The sequence below is a fragment of the Xenopus tropicalis genome, chromosome 1 (genome assembly GCF_000004195.4).
Source record: "Xenopus tropicalis strain Nigerian chromosome 1, UCB_Xtro_10.0, whole genome shotgun sequence".
Classification (NCBI taxonomy): Eukaryota; Metazoa; Chordata; class Amphibia; order Anura; family Pipidae; genus Xenopus; species Xenopus tropicalis.
The window spans coordinates 170,698,286-170,718,560 of NC_030677.2; the positions used below are offsets into that span (position 1 = coordinate 170,698,286).

General features: G+C 39.6%; 1 protein-coding gene across 3 annotated transcripts in view; it reads right to left on the reverse strand.

Moving 5' to 3' along the window:
* dmxl1 (Dmx-like 1) overlaps positions 1-19,388 on the reverse strand; it is a 78,863-nt gene extending 59,475 nt beyond the window's left edge. For 2 of the 3 annotated variants that reach the window (XM_018090697.2, XM_002931732.5), the window contains exon 1: positions 19,088-19,386. In XM_018090697.2, the coding sequence (XP_017946186.2) occupies positions 19,088-19,174 (87 nt within the window). In that variant the 5' untranslated portion in view covers positions 19,175-19,386. Of the gene's footprint in view, positions 1-19,087 lie in introns of all 3 variants that reach the window. The other variant, XM_018090704.2, reaches the window with a different exon arrangement.
* Positions 19,389-20,275: the final 887 nt, after the last annotated feature.

The window sequence follows — 20,275 nt, forward strand, 5'->3', positions numbered from 1 at the left end:
CAAACTTAACCTAGCTAAAACAGAGCTCATGGTCTTCCCGCCCAAACCTGGCCCTCCTCCTCCTTTCACCATTATTATTGATGGCATGACCATCAACCCTGTAAATTCTGCACGCTGCCTTGGGGTTATCTTTGACCAGTCTCTCTCCTTCTCTAACCATATTAATAACACTGCCAAAACCTGCCGCTTTTTCCTCCGCAATATTGCCAAGATACGCCCCTTTCTTTCACAAGCAACAGCTAAAACACTAATCTATGCCCTTATCCTTTCCCGCTTAGATTACTGCAATCTCCTACTAACCGGCCTCCCAGACTCCCACCACTCTCCCCTGCAATCAATCTTAAACTCTGCTGCCAGGATCCTCCTGCTCTCTCCTAAGAGGGATCCTGCTCAGCCTCAATTAAGCTCACTAGCATGGCTGCCTGTCAAGCAAAGGATAGCTTACAAAATCCTTCTGCTGACATTCAAAGCCCTTCACTCCTCTGCTCCTCACTACATTTCTTCACTGGTCTCCCTACATGTTCCTGGTCGTCTCCTCCGCTCCTCTCAGAGCCTCCGTCTCTTTACACCATCCATACCGACTGCGCTCTCTCGTCTTAAACCTTTCTATCTCGCTGCTCCTTACCTCTGGAACTCTATCCCTGAATCCCTCCGTAGGGAACACTCACCCACTCTCTTTAAGGAAAAACTCAGCTGTTACCTTCTGGAGCACTAAGACATTATTTTGCCCAGTCCTGCGCTTATGGGCAAATGCCCATACCTGAGGCACTCTTACCTTCCAGTTTGTGCCTGTATGTTACCCAACCACTCAGATTGTAAGCTCTACGGGGCAGGGACCTCCTTCCTACTGTATCTCTTACCACATGGCACTTATATATATATATATATATATATATATACATATATGTATTTATTGTATTTATTTATTATATCACTCGTCCTCCCTGTGTGTAATTTTGTATTCTGTAAGACTGTACAGCGCTGCATACCCTTGTGGCGCTTTATAAATAAAGTTATACATACATACATACATACAAGGATCAAACAAAACAAAAGATCAGGAGGATCCTCCTTGTGAGATTGTATATCTGCTTCCCTCAGCCCTGCACTTTTCTGCCTGGCTGAGAGAAGGGGATATGCTTTCGTACACCGCTCTGTGTGTGTGCACTAAAACCTATAGCAACAACCAGAGGGTGCGCACACAGAATGGAGTGGATCGGTGGTCGGCCCGGAAAAGGCGAAACCGAACGTACGCAGAGCGTCATGCGGAAGCGGATCCGCTTGTCTAAGCCAAGCAGAAAAGTGCAGGGCTGAGAGAAGTGGATATATGCTTCGTCTGCCCCTGCCCTTACAGCCTGTTGTTGACAAAAAATATGGTTTTGATTGATTAAATGGCTTTAAAACAGTAGCACTTTGTTTCACAATTATTTATCTCTCTCTCTAATATCTCTGTATGTAATCAAAAAACAGTAGGTCTACTAAATAAAAGTTGGATTTTTTTTTTGAAGAAATGTTTCTCTGTATATGTTAGCTGTTTTGGTCATATGCTTGTATCCCCCCTTACTATGTAAAGTGCTGTGGGAAATGATGGCAATATAAAACAATACCAAATAAATATACATGCGGACCAACACCACTAATTCCAACTGAAGGGCATTAAGAACAAGGGCTGGAACTGGGGGTAGGCAGGAGAGGTCCTAGGCATGTGCCACTTTTTTCACCTACCCCTAGTCCAGGCCCTTGTGACTGTTACTGCTTGTTTGCCAACATTTGTTCAAGCACAAACTAATAAGTGCAATGGCCCGGTTGCCTAGGCTTGGCCTGACATTGTACAGAACAAAATAAATGCATAGTACAGACTATATATATGTACACACACACACACACACACACACACATATACATATACTTATTGTGTGTGTGTGTGTGTGTGTATGTGTGTGTGTGTATGTGTATATATAATATCAGTATATAAAATGTCAGTACATGTCCTTGCCAGTGAGGAAGAGGCAATGAATCAGGAAATGAGGTTTGTGCACCTCAGTTACTTGTATACCAGTATAACCAGCTCTGTGACAGGAAAGGTGTGCAGGGCAGAAAGGCCCGGTATGGACATTTCACCATAATGGAGACAATTAAGAAATCTCACGTAGAAAATCAATCATGAGAAAATTGCACTGGTTTCAGTACTGCCATGTAAAGAAAATCTCTATTATTTACTAATACAGTAAGCCTTGTATTGTGACATTTATATTCTATGTATACACACAATATATTGTGCTTCAGTCCCTAAGCTCAGTAGCTGACAGCAGCACAGTAGTGATGTGCATGCCGGCCCGTAACCCACGGGACCTGCGGGTTTGGCCCAACAACACAACATCAAAAACGGGTCGCAGTGGGGCGAGCCCTTCCGCCTCCCTCCCCGCCCATGACCTGAGCCCCAGGTCTGTCCGCTTCTATTTATAGACACGTGCCTGCCCTGCCCCGTCCCCTCCGTGATGTCATAGGCAGGTCAGGTTCAGGCCTATAAATCAGGGTTGTGGAGTCGGAGGCAATTTTGGGTACCTGGAGTCGGAAAAAAATGAACCAACTCCGACTCCTCCTAAATTTAAATGGGAATAAAAATAAAAAAAAAAGCAAGTTTATATGTCCCAATTCACAAACAGTCATAATTAATTACTTCTCTGCTATAAGAATAAAGCCCAATGCACACAGTGCATAAACAAACACGTTGAGCGACCATGAAGCATGCTTTTCATTGATTGTATGCTTCACTAAATGGGACGTAACGCACAGTTAAGGTGCGACAGCTCCACTGCGTCATGTTCCTCTGTTACAGGGAACACAATGCCCACTAGGAACCTAGACTAACTCTCACTGATAACTAATTAAGTAAAAAAAATTTGCAGGACTAGAAATACTTGTATACGTGAAGGGAATAGATAGTCAATAGTTTAAAGGAACATTAACACCAAAATATGAAAGTGTATAAAAGTAACTAAAATATAATGTGCTGCTGCCCTGCACTGTGTGTTTACTTCAGAAAATCTACTATAATTTATATAAATAAGTTGCTGTGTAGTATGGGGGCAGCCATTCCTGCACCGGTACAGCTGGGGTGTTTGCTACAGAAACCCTACTATAGTTTATATAAATACCCTGCTGTGTAGCCCCGGGGGCAGCCATTCCCACACCGGTACAGCTGGGGTGTTTGCTACAGAAACCCTACTATAGTTTATATAAATACTCTGCTGTGTAGCCCCGGGGGCAGCCATTCCTGCACCAGTACAGCTGGGGTGTTTGCTACAGAAACCCTACTATAGTTTATATAAATACCCTGCTGTGTAGCTATGGGGGCAGCCATTCAAAGGAGAAAAGGCACAGGCACATAGCAGATAACAGATAAAACACTATTGTATTCTACAGAACTTGCCTGTTATCTGCTATGTAACCTGTGCCTTTTCTCCTTTTTTCCAGCTTGAATGGCTGCCCCCGTGGCTACACAGCAGCTTATTATATAAATTATAGTAGTTTTACTGTAACAAACACACCAGTTTTACCAGTGCAGGGAAACAGTGCAATATATTTTTATTACTTTAAAGCTCTTTTATTTTTTGGTGTTACTGTTCCTTTAAGACTGAAGCTTTAAAACATTTGAAAAAACTGCTGTGATTCAGCTGTAATGTTAGCTTAAACTTTAAACATGACTATGGGATTCTAGGGAAATCATTAGGAGTATAGATAAAATTGTCTATCAGTTTATTATCAGTTCAGTTGTGTTTTAAGTGCCCCTTCCCCTTCCTGGATGTATAATTTACATTAGCATATTAAAAACAGAGGAATCGGAGTCGGAGAATTTATCTACCGACTCCACAGCCCTGCTATAAATAGACCCAAAGCCATGATTTGGGTGGGGTGGAGAAGGGGCGGGTGCGGGTTGACAAATAGTCGAAAAGAAGAAGGGGAGATACAGGGGGCAACTTTGGGTTTCAAGCTATTAACTCTAAACTGTGCTCATGCGTGCACATACAGATTTTGGGGCAAGCGCACACAACAAATTTTGTATTTATTCTGATTGAGCAGATATTTTAAAAATGCGCACACAAGTTTAAAATGTGTGCCCAAAATAATTTTTTGCGCACACAGCGGAGAAGGAATTAGAGGGAACACTGGCTGGGGTTGCTTTGGGCTAGTACAAAAGTAAAATATTTCATTAGTTAAGCTTTAGTTCTCCTTTAAAGAAAAAACAATACCTTTAGAATAAATACTTAACCAACAATTTATATGATAATTAAGTCACTATTAAAGAATCTCATCATATTGGAATAATAAATATAGTAAATATTGCCTTTTTTCTATTTTCCCTTGAACCTACATTTTAGGCTCTATGTACTACCTTAGAAATCACCTGACAGGAAATGATTCAACTAACTGTAACAGGAAATAGTATAGGGAAATTCATTGTCTGATGTGACCTACCATGTACGTGTGTCCTTGAACCGTCTGTGCCATGGGGTGGCCCATAGTACTTAAAATGGCAAAATGGATTATCCAATGCAACATTAAAAAAAAGGTTTCACATATGGGCTGTTTTATGCAATTGATTTTTATAGAGACCTACAACATCCGGGGATATTGTTTCCCTTTTAGGGATAATAATTCCTGTTAACTGTTTACTTTTAGACATTCGCAAAACTTTTACAAGGACAAACAAATGTTTTATCAAAACTATAAAAATGTGTAGAAACAATGTCATGAAAATGTGAAATCATTTAGAAAAAAGTTAACAGGTAAGACTAAGATTTCAATAAGTGAGAAGAATGAAGATGTACCGGTAATGGCAGGGCAATCCCAAATTTTTAACATACTTGTGTGTAAATATGGCAGAAGACTGCAGAACAGTTGTAAATCAAAATCTGAAAAATCTGGTAACAAAGAAGGAGAACTGCATAAAGCATTATAACTCTTTTGGCATAAACAAAGCTCGGAGTCTGAATAAGTGATATCTGCATGCCAGCCCACAAATAAACAAAACATGTTTCCATTATACTGCTGGTTGTTGGCAAAACAGAGCCTGCCTGTGTGAGCCTCAGCCAGAAGAGACAGAACCAGTTGGAAGGACTCAAACAAGGATCTTTCTGGAGCTTCAGTTCTTACTAAATCAGCAAAACACAATGCCAAAGGTTAAAACAAGGAACACAGTGCAAAGACAATAGGCCTCATTTATCATTCATGTGCAGGGTGCTAAGTGTAAAAAATGGAAACAAATCAAGCATGTTTTCTGTTCCTTAACTCTAGCTTATGGCCATCTTGCAGCCTAAGAAGAAGTCTCTGTGCTGCACATGCTGAAAGTCTGCTTGCTTTGGCCAGCTGCTGCCAGTGCTGCATATATATGGGCAGAACATAGACACCCTCTATTCTGGCCCTTAACCTGCACATTATTCAGTTAACAAGTATAGTACTTACTCCCTGCCTTTGGCAGATAATGAATAAAAGGCTGTGTTGCACCTTGCTATGGAGCATATTCACATAGGCATGTTTAATAAAAAAGTCAATAACAGAAAACTGAATAAGGCTGAGAAAGTTCTGTTTAATGTCTTGAAGTCTGGGCTTCGGCACATCATGAATATTTAGTAGGTTCATTTGATACTGTCGTACCCACTGAAATGTCAATGCCCTACAGCAGTGATCCCCAACCAGTGGCTCAGGGGCAACATGTTGCTCACCAACCCCTTGGATGTTGCTCTCAGTGCCCCCAAACCAGGTAGTTATTTTTGAACTCCTGACTTGGTGGCAAGTTTTGGTTGAATAAAAACATGATTTACTACCAAATAAAGCCTCCTGTAAAGCTGATAGTGTGCATAGAGGCTACCTAATCCAATCTTAACCATTATTTGGCACCTCCATGAACTTTTATGATGCTTGTGTTGCTCTCCAAGTCTTTTTACATTTGACTGTGGCTCACGATTAACAAAGGTTGGGGACTCCTGCCCAACAGTATTATTCTCTTGTTTATTTCCTGGTATTTACATAGCGCCTACACATTTCCGCAGTACGTTAAACATATGATACATCATTCACATCAGTCCCTACCCCAAAGCAGCTTACAGTCTAAAATCCCTATCGCATTCACACACAGAAGGGTGAATTTAGTCAGAAGCCGGTTAACCTGCCAGTATGCATTTTTGGGATGGATTCTCTTGGAAAAGGTCCCCAGGATACACAGAGAAAGCATATAACTGCACATGAAGCCCTATTCATGTCATTTCACAGGGCATCAAATATTTCTATTATTTAATATTTATCCAGGGTCAGATTTTCATGAGAAACTGTAGAGGGAACAGACCTTGCAACTGCTCAGGGCCCACAAAACTATTAGGTGGCCATGTGGGACTATGATTGATAAGCAGCTGCGACATTGGCAGGGGGAATGGAGAGTGCTGACTTGAATTAAAGCATATGCACGGTCTCTTATGTCACACACTGTCAGTCACCCGATCACTTGTAGGGGAAAGATTGATTGTGCATGCACAGTAATGCATTTCTTCACTCTGACTGACTGATGCATTTCTTCATCACTGACTGATGCGCTCTCTCTCCCTGCTGCCCATCACTGCCTTAGCGCTAAACCTGAATTGGGTAAGTGATTAATTTTAATTCATAAATGGAGACCCTTCTTTTACATGAATTTAAGTTCTTCTTTTGCAAAGTCCTACAATTCTGTGCATACACTTTGCTATTACTTCTCTCACTTGCAGTATGGGGCAACAGATTCATGCAAGAAGATTGTTTTTCATATGATTTAAAGAACTACAGATTTTTTCTACAAGAATAGGGATTCTACTACATTTGGATACCTTAAGCTGGGCATACACGCACCGATGATATCGTACAAAACCTCGTTTCGGAAGATATTCGGTGCATGTATGTATGTATGGTGGATCGACGAGACAACTGATATCAGGGTCGTCTTGTCGATCAGCCGGGTTAAACAGCGGCGCCCGAACAAAATCTGCGATCAGGGCTGAATCGGCAGGTGGACGTATAATTCCTATTGTTTCTACCTCCACATCTGATGATTCAACCCTGAACGTCAGTGGGGGAATGAACGATCTTTCCTGCGACCATCAGAAATGCTACGTGTATTGCCACTTTTACTGGAAAGGTTATTAGGAAAAATCACCAGAGAAACAAGGGAAACAGCATACAGAAAGCTAGTTATCAGAAAAAAACATTATTTCTCCTCCATGGAAAAACAAGCAAGAGGCAACAGGTTTTTTATATGACAATAGAGTGCAGGCATAACTTATAGTGTACACAAAACCGGACATGTACTTCCTGTTCCAGTCTACTGACATTTATACTATTTAATATGTTGGCCAGATATATATATTCAAAACAAAGTTTTAACCAGCAAGTCCATAGTTACTCAAAGTATAAAAAAATAAACAAAGCAAAAAAGAAAAAACCCTCACCACCCTGTTGTTTTTTGCATAATGAAAAGAACATGTATTTCTAAGCAACTATTAATAGATATTAATTAAAAATGATTAAATTGATGATGTGCAATTTTATTAAAAGAAGTCTAACAAATTAAGGCTCTTATGTTTGTGCCTAAAATAGACTGTTTAAAAGCATAGAAATGTTGGGGAAAAAAGTGATTAAGTCCACATGTGACTAGAAATGTCTCAATAGCTCAAATAAGGAAATTAATATCTGGCTGCTTGTGGGGCAGTGTCTTGTATCTTTTTCTCACAAAGATGATACTCCGAAAGCCTTATGGCTTCAATACTAGCTTTCTTTTGAACAATGCATTCTGCAGATGCCTACCAGTGCTTTTGGCCATAAAGTATGAAATTAAAAGGCTCATGTGCAATATGATCCAGCTCTCTGTGATGCCACAAGTAGGAAACATGGAGTCACAATATACTAGTAGCTCCAATGTTCAGATGGCGATTTCTAATATGGGAAGGAGCATTAAAATAAATAAATAAATGAATGAATGAAAAATTGTGTTTTAGGAGAGCAGGATAGGACATATCTATAGCTACTTAAAGAAGATAAGTGAAAATATTATAACACTATATTTATTCTATAGAGTGCTTTATCATACCTCAGTAAACAGCCCTTAAAGCTTAAAGCTTGGTCTGACTTCCAGGCCGCAGTATGCAGGTAAGGAACAGCTCTCAACTCAGATTACAGCAGAGAGGGGAGGGAGATGAGAGCAGAAGGAAGACCTTACCTACTCCTTTAATCGTTTTTAAAAGTAAACATAATTTCAAGCAACTTTGCTATATAAATAAATTGCAATCATATGCAGCCTGTGTGTTTTTTTGATGAAATAATACAGTTTGGAACAGTTCCCTAAGCCTCTGTTCTCCTGCTGACCTGGCAGACTACTTTGAGACTCAAATAAAATGTAACAGTAGTTGACTGTCCTCAGCTGCCTTCAGTCAGAAAAAATGTCACAATTCCCTGCACACGTGACGTCAATAAGGAAAGGAACATTGCAGTACAATGCACTGTGGGTTATATAGTTCCTGTATGCTGCCTGTAAGGTGTGGAGTAGTTGTTACAATTTGTAATGTTTTAGTCCCTTCCCCCCTGCCAGGATTTGAAATGATGCAGAAAGAAAAGAACTGTTTTCAGCATATAAAAATGGTATTTATTCATATTTTTAAATGAACAGATTAGAGTGATAGATATATTAAGGGTTTCTGTGTTGTGTGGGGCTCTTTAACAAAATGTTGTTTTAGACTCCCACGTTCCCCTTATAAAGCAATTACGAATACCTATTTTTCTTTAACTATTTAACATAATTTTTATAACATGGGAACCTATATGAATAAGATGGGATTTTTGTTGTTTTTCTTTTAAATTAGCACTTTGAAACTGCTTTCAATGGCAGCACATCAAAAGTCTTGCCTTAGCCATAGTAAAGCTGTAAACCACTTAGTCTCTGTGTGCATCCTGAGGGTTTGATTTAGTAAAATACAAGAAATGCTCTCAGTGTTTCAGTGTAAAGTTTACATTTTCCAGACATTTACTATTATTGGTGACAATTTTTACTTGAAAATAGTTCATGATTTTGCCATAAGTGACAGTTTTGAGAATGTATCATTTTTTTTGTTTTTTCTGGTCCACTAATTTTTTTCATACTTAAAACAATTTTGCCCAAAAAAGAAACTGTTGCTAGCAAAAAAAAATTAACTTTTTTGTAAAAGGAAAACTAAATCTTCAACTATTTAAGAATGCATTAAGAAAAATAAATAGTTGTATAGAAAGTATTCTGTCCTCACAAAGTTAAGCTTAAATGAAAACTATACCCCAAACAGACAGTTTATATTATGTTATATTATGGACAGAACTCTGTCCATTAATTGGCCTCGTATGTATGTGTGCCTTGGCTTGTTTGTGTGCACTGTGAATCCTGTGATACCAGGAGGTGGCCCTTAATTCTTAAAATGGCAGTTTTCTATTTGGGATTACCCAATGGCACATACTACTAAAAAAAAGTATATTCATTTAGATGAAGCAGGGTTTTACATCGGGGGTATTAGTCTCCCTTTAAATAACAGACTTCTTACAACTCTCTTCTTGTTTTTAACTATACTTTCATTACTGGTCATGTTATTGTATCAAGAGTTAAGGCCCCCATACACGGGGACCCTTGGACCGACTCGGCAGCTTATCTGCCCGTGTAGAAAACGAGTGGGCTGGCTGACCGATATCTGGCTTGAAATTGGGCAGATATCGATCGGCCAGGTTAAAAGATTCAGTCGGATCGGGGGCTGCATCGGCTCGTTGATGCTGTCCCCGAAAAGACTGCCCCATTGCCGCCTACATAATCTGGATTTTTTTTTTTTTAAACTTCAAGCTCCCCGATATCGCCCACCCGTAGGTGGGGATATCGGGGGAAGATCCGCTCGCTTGGCGATCTCGCCAAGCGAGCGGATCTTACCGTGTATGGGGACCTTTATTTGTTAAAATAAATAAATAAAATTAAAAAAAAAAAAAAAATCCATTCCTTTTCAGCAGACAGGAAGATTTGGGGAAGTTCTGTGAGAACTGAAACCAAATCATGACAAAAACTGGGGAAACTGTTGAGAAATAAAGGAAAATAATCAAAGCAGGTTTTAAGGAAGATCCAATTTCTTATGTCTGCACTGTAAAGAAAAGTACACGAGAACAATAACTATAAAAGATAAAAAAAAAGGTTTCTTGTACAATACTACGTAAGGAAGCCCTGTTTAAAAGGTGCAGTTCACATTAAAATTTGCCTTTAGCAGGATTTAGAAAGTAGAATAGTATGACAGCTTACAATAGTCTCATTTTTTTATTTTTCATGGTTTTGCTTGTAATTGTAACAGCTCATTGGGCAGAACACAAGTCAGAATTAAATTAGAGATAACCTGATTCTTCTTTGCAGCTTGTACCAAGAAATGGCCTTCCAATGAAAAAAGATTGCATTGAACACAAATCCTATGGCACCAAATGGGGGGGAGCTGTATATGGTATGAAGAACTCAAGGTAAATTTGGTGTATTGACTGTGTCTGCACCAAAGTTTCAGACATCTGGCATGAAGAGATCAAAGCACCACACAAAACACTTTCCAAGTTTTGTTTGAATGGTTAGTCTTTAGTAAGATCAAAGATGAAACAGGAAGCAGGAGATACAAATTCCTGGGTTACTCTAGAATTAATTCATACAGAATCAAATTAGTATTGGTCCCAACTCATATACTGTATGTACACCTGACACTCACATACACTTGCATGTCATTTTAGAACAAAGGATTATTAGAGTAATACCACCCATTAGATGCTGTGTCTCCCTTATATACCACTGTTTCTAAGTATAAAGTCCATGACCATCGACTTTGCACTTTTTTTCATTTGTTCTCCATCCTACTAGCACATTGCCCTGTCCCCCAAGCATGTTGTTTATCACAACTTTCCTGTTCTTGTACCTGAATACGCTCGGGTGCAGGCACGTGTAGGCATAAAAAGGCGAGAAAATGCCAAGTCTCATGGTTTTAAATGTGCCTGCACCCGAGTGTATTCAATTCATTCGGGTGCAGGCACAGGAAGGGAAGTTTTAAGCGTACGGTGCGTTTTCAAAAAATATGCGCCATATGCTTCGTGTGGCATTAGCCTAAGCGGCATGGTCAGACTAAGGGGCTGATTTACTAATCCACAAATCCGAATCCCGAATGGGAAAAAATCGGATTAGAAACAAACATTTTGCGATTTTTCGTAGCCATTACAACTTGCTCGTAAATTGTCACGACTTTTTCGTATTGAGCGCTCGTAAACGGCGGGCAAACCTTTGCGACTTTGCATGATTTTGGAAGGCTCCCATAGGACTCAATGGCACTCTGCAGCTCCAACCTGGCCCAAGGAAAGTCACGATACTGAAGCTTGAAAAAAAAAAAGAAAAAGTCGCTACAATTTACGAGCAAGTCGTAATGACTACGAAAAAGTCGCGACAATTTACGAGCAAGTCGTAATGGCTACGAAAAGTCGCAACAATTTACGAAAAAAATGCAAAATACCGATCATTACGAAAAAAACGCATTCGGACGCTTTTCGGACGCTTTTCGGACATTCGTGGATTAGTAAATGTGCCCCTTAGTGTATCTCCACTTTAAAAATGTAAAATATAAAAACAAAAACAGATTTCATTTTGCCTGTAATGATGTGTATATAAACATCACAGTAAAACAACCTGTCTGCTTATTTTACATTTAGCTTGATGCAATTATAAGTTGCCTAAAAATCCTACAAATTGACTGGTACCTGCAAGCAACTGGAGATTAATGTATCTTAAACAAATAATTGATTCATCTCTAAAAAAGCCAGGTTAACTCAATTGGTGAGCCATTTGTTCTAGCCTCACACCTCAGGATATCTGGTAGTAATTTAATTACAGCAAATGCAAAAAGCAATTGCAGCAATCCAGAAAACAATAAAAGACCAGTAGAAAAGAAACCTCATTTCAATGTGGAAGGATTATAACTTGACAAGTGACTATGGTAGTATATAATATATTCATTGGTTCTCTAGAGTGCAATTTTTCCACTCTTAGAATCACTTACTTTTTCAAAATAACAGACTATAAAAGACATGAAAAGGAAAATTAATGACGAAAAATTATAACTCCTTAAAGGAGAAGGAAAGGCAAAATCACTTGAGGGTGCCAAAATGTTAGGCACCCCCAAGTGACTTTAATCGCTTACCTTGTACCCCGGCCTGGTGCCCCTGTTAGGAGAAAACAGCACCAGCCCGGGGTACCTGTAGCAAGCGCTTCCTCCTTCCTACTCGCGCTGCTGCTGTTTGTCCGGGACAGGCGCATGCGCAGTAGAGTGAAAAGCCGACTTCTCTGTTAAAGTTCGGCTTTTCACTCTACTGCGCATGTGCGCGCAGCGAACCAGGAAGGAGGAAGCGCTGTAGGTACCCCGGGCTGGTGCAGTTCTCTCTGAACAGGGGCACCAGGCCGGGGTAAAAGGTAAGCTATTTAAGTCACTTGGGGGTGCCTAACATTTTGGCACCCCCAAATGACTTTGACTTTCCTTCCCCTTTAAAGCACTATTGGAATTTATTGAAATAGCTATATTAAAGGGACAGTATACCCCTAGTTAAACATAAATTCAAAGAATAAGACTTGGGCTGAACATGCGTTTTTACCTATTGTTTCAATCATAAAAAAAAATCTATGTTTTTGAGCAAAACAGGACATACAATCTGCTAGAATAGGGGTTATCATTAGGATCTGGCCAATAAACAGACAGTTTTCTGTACTGCACCAATGTTAGACGCTTCTTACTGGAGAATACAGAATGCATGTTGTAAGGCAGTAACTGGGAAAGTCTTGAAGCAAAGATATATTTCTTCCATATGCTGCACTGTATGTTAAAATCATTGAGATTTGTAGACTTAGGGCCCATTTATCAAAGTACGATTCAGTCTGAATCCAAAAAATTTGTATTTTTTCTAAGTTTTATAACTGTGCACATTTTTATTGTTAATTTGCGTGACTTTTTCGTACTTTTCGCCAATTGTGCGACAAAATCATATCAACGAGTAAGAAAGTTTCAAATTAATTCAAACTTCGGACTTTCCTTGGGCCAGGTTGGAGCTGCAGAGGGCCATTGAGTCCTAAGGAGGTTTCCAAATATGGATATGAAAATTTTGTGACTATCGTATTCAAACAAAAAGAATTTGTGACATTTACAATGATCAGAAATGATCGGATTTCGTGATTCGGATTTGTACCTTAGTGAAGCGGCCCCTTAGCGTCAGATTTATGATCCACTGAGGATTGTGTAATTGATACCAGAAAACACAAGTTGCTTCCATTCTGCCACAACAGCATTAATGAGGCTGGGAGATCAGGCCTGGCTCACAGCTGGGGTAGTTCAGGTTTAAGTTAAGGCTCTGTCCAGTCATTTTTCTCCCACGGACCTGTTGCCATGAAGTATTAAGTATAGAACTGTGTAGAATATCACTACATGCTGTACTCTTAGTCTGCTTTTACAAGAACTAGGTGTCCCATAAAGGAGCCCCAGACCAGTATTACTTCTCCATCAAACACTTTAGTTCAAATGCATTCAGGCACTCATGTTTCTCAACATAACAGAGGATGGCCTTGCTCCAGAGTCTACTGCCAGTAACGTTTACACCAACTCAGCAAACACTTGGCATTGCAGCTGCTAACCCACAAAAAGCCAGACCAGGGCCACAGACTGAAAAACAAATAGTAGAAGCAGTAACTTATGGTTCATTCTTGCAGGGATCTGTTGATTAGCTCATGGGAAGCAGAATATTGCCGTCTTTCAAGATAAGCTGTTTGCATCTTCCTAGGGATAGGCAAGTATAACAGGGAAGTTGTTTTCAGTGTGTGACTGTCTCTGTAGACAGTCCCTGGGGTTTGTTAGATCCATTCTGTAAAATGATGATGCGCAGCTAAAGTACTTCTCCGATTCTCTGACCCTAGCCTAAAAAGAAACATGCTCTTACATCAGGGTTTATGCTTTAAAATGCAGATAGGTTTCAAAACTCCAAGGATTTCCAGACTGTACTAGTTTTTTCAGCCAATGTTCTTCACAAAAAAAAAAAAAAAAAGATATTTAGGTTTTGCACCACCTTAATTTTTTCCTGCCCTTTTTAAGCTTTACTAGGGCTGATATCTCAATCTGCACTATTTTACAGAACTGGAATTAGTGTAGCAGTAGCATAGATGGTTTTATTTTCTATTGTATCAATTTGTTATTACAGATTTCCCTGCTACTGTTAGAGATTACTACAAAATGAGGGATCCATAAGATGCTGCGAAACACTGAATGGGGCTGTAATCCACTTGATAAATATATATATAATGCTTTGATCCCTGCAGCCATTACATCCACTGAAGAGCAGGGATAAGAAAGACCTTTTCAAACACCCACGGGTGAATCACTGCATGTAACCATGAGCAATTGTGTTTTGTGTGTAAATGAGATGTTGCTGTTATTTCCGGTTTGGTTTTGAAGTGTTATATGGCTCAACTATCATCAGTACTACAGCCAAGTAGATGGCATGATTTTGTTTTGTGCCTAGAAAGCTGTAATTTTGTCTATCATAGGCTTGTTTTATCAATTTGCTAAGAATTAAGTCAAAAATAGAATCTACTTTTGTAGCCTTGGTTGCAGCAACTGGAGAGAGCATGAAAGGGCTGCTAATATAACCTATGGCTAAATACAAGTGTATCAGGAAGGGTTGACTTGTGTTACTTGTTTGATATAGTTCAACAATGTTTTTGATACATGCACATTTATCCATTATAGTAGCAAGTCTTTCAGATTTTCAAAAAAACAAACTCTCCTAAAGTGTCTAATTTTAGAATATTCATTAACTTAACAGGAAATGAGCAGGAAAAGCAGGTATATCGTGACAATCCCAACAAACCTGTCACTTGGGAATGTAAAAAGATATCCTTGATTTCCTATCTCTTTTTCTCAGGGCCCCAAAGAAACTCCTTCATGCCTTTTTGATATGGTAAAATCCATTTAACAGTAGAGCACCAATGAGATTTAGTATCCTTTATATAGGAACCCATTATGCTCCAAAATATGGCATTTTCCATAATGTCATGTTTAAATAAACAATTTTTACAGATCTGATTTTCTTATAAGGCAGAACCTTGAGCTTAATGATAACTAATCTATGACAAAAAATCTTAGGTATTTTTAAACAGGGTGCCTTAAAATATAAAGCAACGAATAAACAATCTGGACCAACTGTAGGATTCCTAGTACCAAAACTTTAATTGAAGAATATCGAATAGGGAAGTTATATACTGAAAGGTAAATTTAAACCAATATAACTGACTCAAAAGCTAACCATCAAAAACAGGGAGACATGGGCTAATATACTTTATATATTTTTTTTACATTTTTTAATATAAAAGAAATATATTATATTCCTAAAGGATATAGACACTCATTTTAAATTGAATTTAGTTATAGCCCTGCCTGCCAAGTTTAAAACAGTTTTGGAAGCAATGTCAGCACAAGAAGTATTTGTTGGGAGCAAGTTTTTTTTGTATGTATAAGTAAGTATATATTTACTTATATTGCGCTATTATATATATTTTTACAGCAATAGTAAAAATATAGGAAGATACATTAAAATAAAAAAAAACTATCAATGGTAACAAAAATATACAAATGAAAGATTACATGGCACACGTTAACAGAGGAAAGGGAACCATCTAAATGGTGGTGCCCAAACAGAATTGTTATAGATGCTGCTATTCACAATGACTGGGATACTGACCCATAAGTGCAAAGATCAGACAAGATGCCATGCTAATGTACTAAAAGTTTGGATTCAAGTTTTGAAGGAGTAAAGGTCTGGCCAATTTTAGGCCACATATCGGTCAGGTAGGCCTGTCAGGGGTACCCATACACGGGCAGATTTGAGCTGCTGATCAGGTCCTTCAGACATTTGGCAGCTTACCTGCCCATGTATGGGTACCCCTGACAGGCCTACCTGACCGATATGTGGCCTAAAATTGGTCAGATCTCGATCAGGCTGGTTTGATTCTCCATCGGATAAGGGACCACACAGGCTTGTTGTTGTGGCCCATGGTCCATTGGTGACTATGCCCACCATTATAATTCTATTGTTTAGCCCTAGGGCCAAACAATCTAATTAGCCCAATATTGCTCACCTTTAGCAAACTTTACCTTAAATCACACCTTACTATCTTGCAGGCCATTGGATGAGTGGCTTCAGCTGCCAGAAGAAAACTACATACCTAAATGTGCTGCATTATTTTCCATTTCTTTATTTTGTCCAGAATTCTGTGCAGATATTACTGGCTCAGCTTAAATGTTCCATCCTTCACAATCCGAAAATCAAGCTATTGCATCCATAAGGGCCCCCCAAAGGACTCTATCCTGTGCACCCCCGATTCCTCTATATGTTGAGCTATGCAACTGAATCTGTCAACGCTAGCCACTCTTCAGAACTGCAGAAGTGCACAGCAGAGAAGCATCCTCCTGCAGTGTATGAGCCACACATGAATATCATTCATTTTGAAAAAACTTGCTAGGACTTGATTTCAATTATATTTAAAAGACAATGGTATCCATTAAGCTTTGTTCATATTGCAAGCAGTTTTTATAAACATTTACACAGCCCAACTCAGCAGCACATAAATCAGATCAAACTGACCTGGGACAAAGACATCAAACACTTCTCATACAGATTTGTAGGAACTTTTTGTAGTAATCTTATAAATATTTCAATAAAAAACGGTATTACAATTCTTCAGTGTTAAAGGATTTAAAGATTTCTGTATATAAATTAAGAATCGGGTATGTTTCATTTGGTCCAAAAGTTTCTGAAGGCAATAGTTTACCACATAAATAAATTTGGAATATTGTGGGCACAGTATTCATGTCCATGAGCTCTAAAGCCATTTAAATTTATGATTTGTTCCCCTTGCTACAGTTAATACATAATAATACTGGTGGCGAGAAGCAAACTGCTTTTTTGTTGCAAACAATATAGATACATTACAAAGTATACAATATACTTTACATATGTGCGTTAGATAGCAAACAGAATTTTAACTGCTGTAACACCCATTGTATAAGAGAAGTCCTGCTGCAGTATCCAGCTAGTCACATGGGAATCAGAGGTAGAAGCAATAGTCATGTGACTCCACATGTAAAGTAACTGCCAGTACAAATTGTCAGGTCACACCAAAGCTGCAGTATGCTAGTACTAGGATAAATCACTGCATATCTGACCCACTACTAAAATACTCCTCTGATTTTCATTCACTTAAACAGGGCAAACGCTCACCTGACTAGAGGTGCAAGATACAACCTATGGCTCTCAAACTACGACTCGATTAAAACCCCCATCTCCATTAACAAAACACTTGGAATGGTAATGAAACAGCATCAAGGCATAATTCAAGTAGGACAGCAAGTTTAGATGGAAAGACTTAAGCTGCCCATATATGCACCGATATAGATTTTCAGACCTTGTGTGCTTCAAATAATCGCCCCAATAATTTCCGTCAAACGGACAGGTTAGAAAATTTTGGTCAGATAAAGACAATATCTAGGCATGTATTGTGTATCTGAAGATACCCTTGGGTGACCTACAATGTATTTCCAGGACATTGCTTTCATACGATTGTTGTCAGCAACTATTAATGGTCAGAACATTCTCCGATTAGTTATTTTTAAAGTAAATTTTCGGCCATTGCATTAAAACGCACAATTGATATCCGAAACTTTACCGAAGAAGACTAAAATCTGAACTTGTATGGCCACCTTTATAGGACCAGATGAAAGTATGTAATGTAAATAAAGTTGCAGCGTAAATAAGGTTACAATGTAAATAAGGTTGCAGGTTACAATGTAAATAAGGTTACAGTCAAAGACATTGCCTGATTTGCATGATAAAGGAAATGTTTCCAATAAAAACATTAATAAGGCACACTGTGCAGTTTGTCCGCCAGAGCAGTGCCTGAAATCCACCACTCCCCTGTGCCGCCTCCACAAGTCACTTGAATGAGAAAGGGCTGACAGCCAGAGTACTGGTGCTTTTTAAACCCAAGTAGTTTTTATCCTGAAAAGCACCTGATATGCAAAAATGTGCCACCTGAAATACTAAAAATCCAGTCAACTGCAATTTAAGGCATCCTCAGCCAGTGGCACATGGGAAATTTGGAAAATTTCAATGAACAAAACAGACCTGTCATGGCTCCTATGCAATATAGAGCAGCCTGTTTGTTACCCACCAATCTGCATCATGACTTCCCACAGGTCACTTGGAAAGCCACTAAAAATCACAAGGTGGGCGTAGCATAAGGTCTCAGTGCATTTGTACAAGTGAAACACAGACAATTCCATTAGATCACCCTTTTAATGAGATGAATAATAAGTTCTTTATTATCACTTAATTGTATGACACCAACATGCTAAGTGGCAATTTTCAGCGATCCTACACTATTTTCAGGAGTCAGCTGTCTGTGTTTTTGGATTACGTAATAATCCCCAGCAATGTCCACTAACCTGTTTATTTTAGGGTAATGATCCAATTGTTTTTAAACCTATTTCCTCTCTCCACTAAATGTTAATATGTAATAAGATCTTACCTCCCTTCCAGCATTGGGTTAGCTGGGGTTTAGAGAAAATACAGATTCCAGACACAGAGTGGGCCCTGCATAGGACTGAGCACAGAACCCGAAGGCAGCAAAGTTAACCATTGCTGTGCCACAGTGCCGCCCAATTCATGGCATAAAGTTGGGTTTTTCATGACAGTATTTGTGCGACAATGGATGTGCAGCAATGACCCTGAGTAGGATCGCTCTCTAAGGACAGACACCTACACAGCAGTCAGCTGCGCTCCTCTCCCCTTATAGACTCACTCATGTTTAACATAGCCCATAGAAATGACAGAAAGCATTAGCAGATGTCACATATCTAGCGCAGGACTGCATAACGAAAGCGAAAGTCTGGTTGCTAATGGTTACTGTCAGTTCTGCACTTTTGCACCAGTGCAAACCCCTAAATACTCTTACCGTGATGGACTGATCCTGCAGGCTCCCCACGGAGAAGCAGTTATCCCCCGGGTTGACGGCTCCTGTCAGCACCTGGTGCAGATTCATTGTGAAGCGGCTGCATAGAGCCCAGCACCGGCCGGGTCAGCGCAACTCCACAGCAGCCAGCAATAGCCACATACCGCCCAACAGCCACGATCTTTTAACCCAGCCCGCAGTCCCGGAACACTGCTTAAACGTCCCGCAACGCAGTTACTGCTCAGCTCCCGGACTCCTGCCGTACAGCCAACTCTCACGTCACAAGCCTCATCTCGCGAGATTGTGGCGTCACGCTGCACGTATATAAGCGCAGAACGAAGACGTAGTTACTTTGGGGGAATGACGAGCTATTATAGTATTGCAGTAAAGCTGATTGTAACGCGCAGTAGTCTATGGTAGCCAAGGCAGGATGCTGGGGCTGCTCAGAATCTTTTTTTCCGTATGTTCGCACCCTATGGTTCAAAAAAAAAAACAAAAATGATGGTTGTCATCAATGACCCACAGCCTCTACTCACTATATGAACAGCTCCATCTAGAGTGGGTCTGAGAAAAACTAATGAAACTAATAAAAATAAAGTTATACATATATGTTCCTGCCACTGTGGCTGCTAGCAATGAATACAAATTCCATCCACTGGCGCAGCAACCAAAAAGGTGTGGCAGCACACATAGGGGCGTATTTATTATGCTGTGTAAAACTAATTTGCCGAAAAAACGGAGTAAAAAGCTGTGTAAAATAAATGGAAAAGATCGCTGTCTGAACGCCGGATATTAGGCCGTTATTTTCCATAAGTTCCGGAGGAAGAAAAACCGCGTAAAAAAGTTGCGCCGTTTTTACATGGTGAAGCCTGGCGATGTGTGGCGAATTTCTCGCTGTTTTTTACACAGCATAATAAATATGCCCCATAGATTAAAAGTATAGTGTAGAATGTTTATATATTTTAACATGAAATATTTGCAACAATAATAAGATAAAAATAACTCCTTGTGTTTCAAGGTAGGAGAGGGGCCGGGGGGGCGGGGGGGCTACAGTAGTGTAGACCGCGCAGTCCATGGTGCCCATATGGGACAGATAATGTGCCAAATCAGTCTGAAGAACGGATGTATTTAGACCTAAATATGGCCCCTATGTCGTGCGTGTGATGTCACATGCAACCACATCAAGGAAGT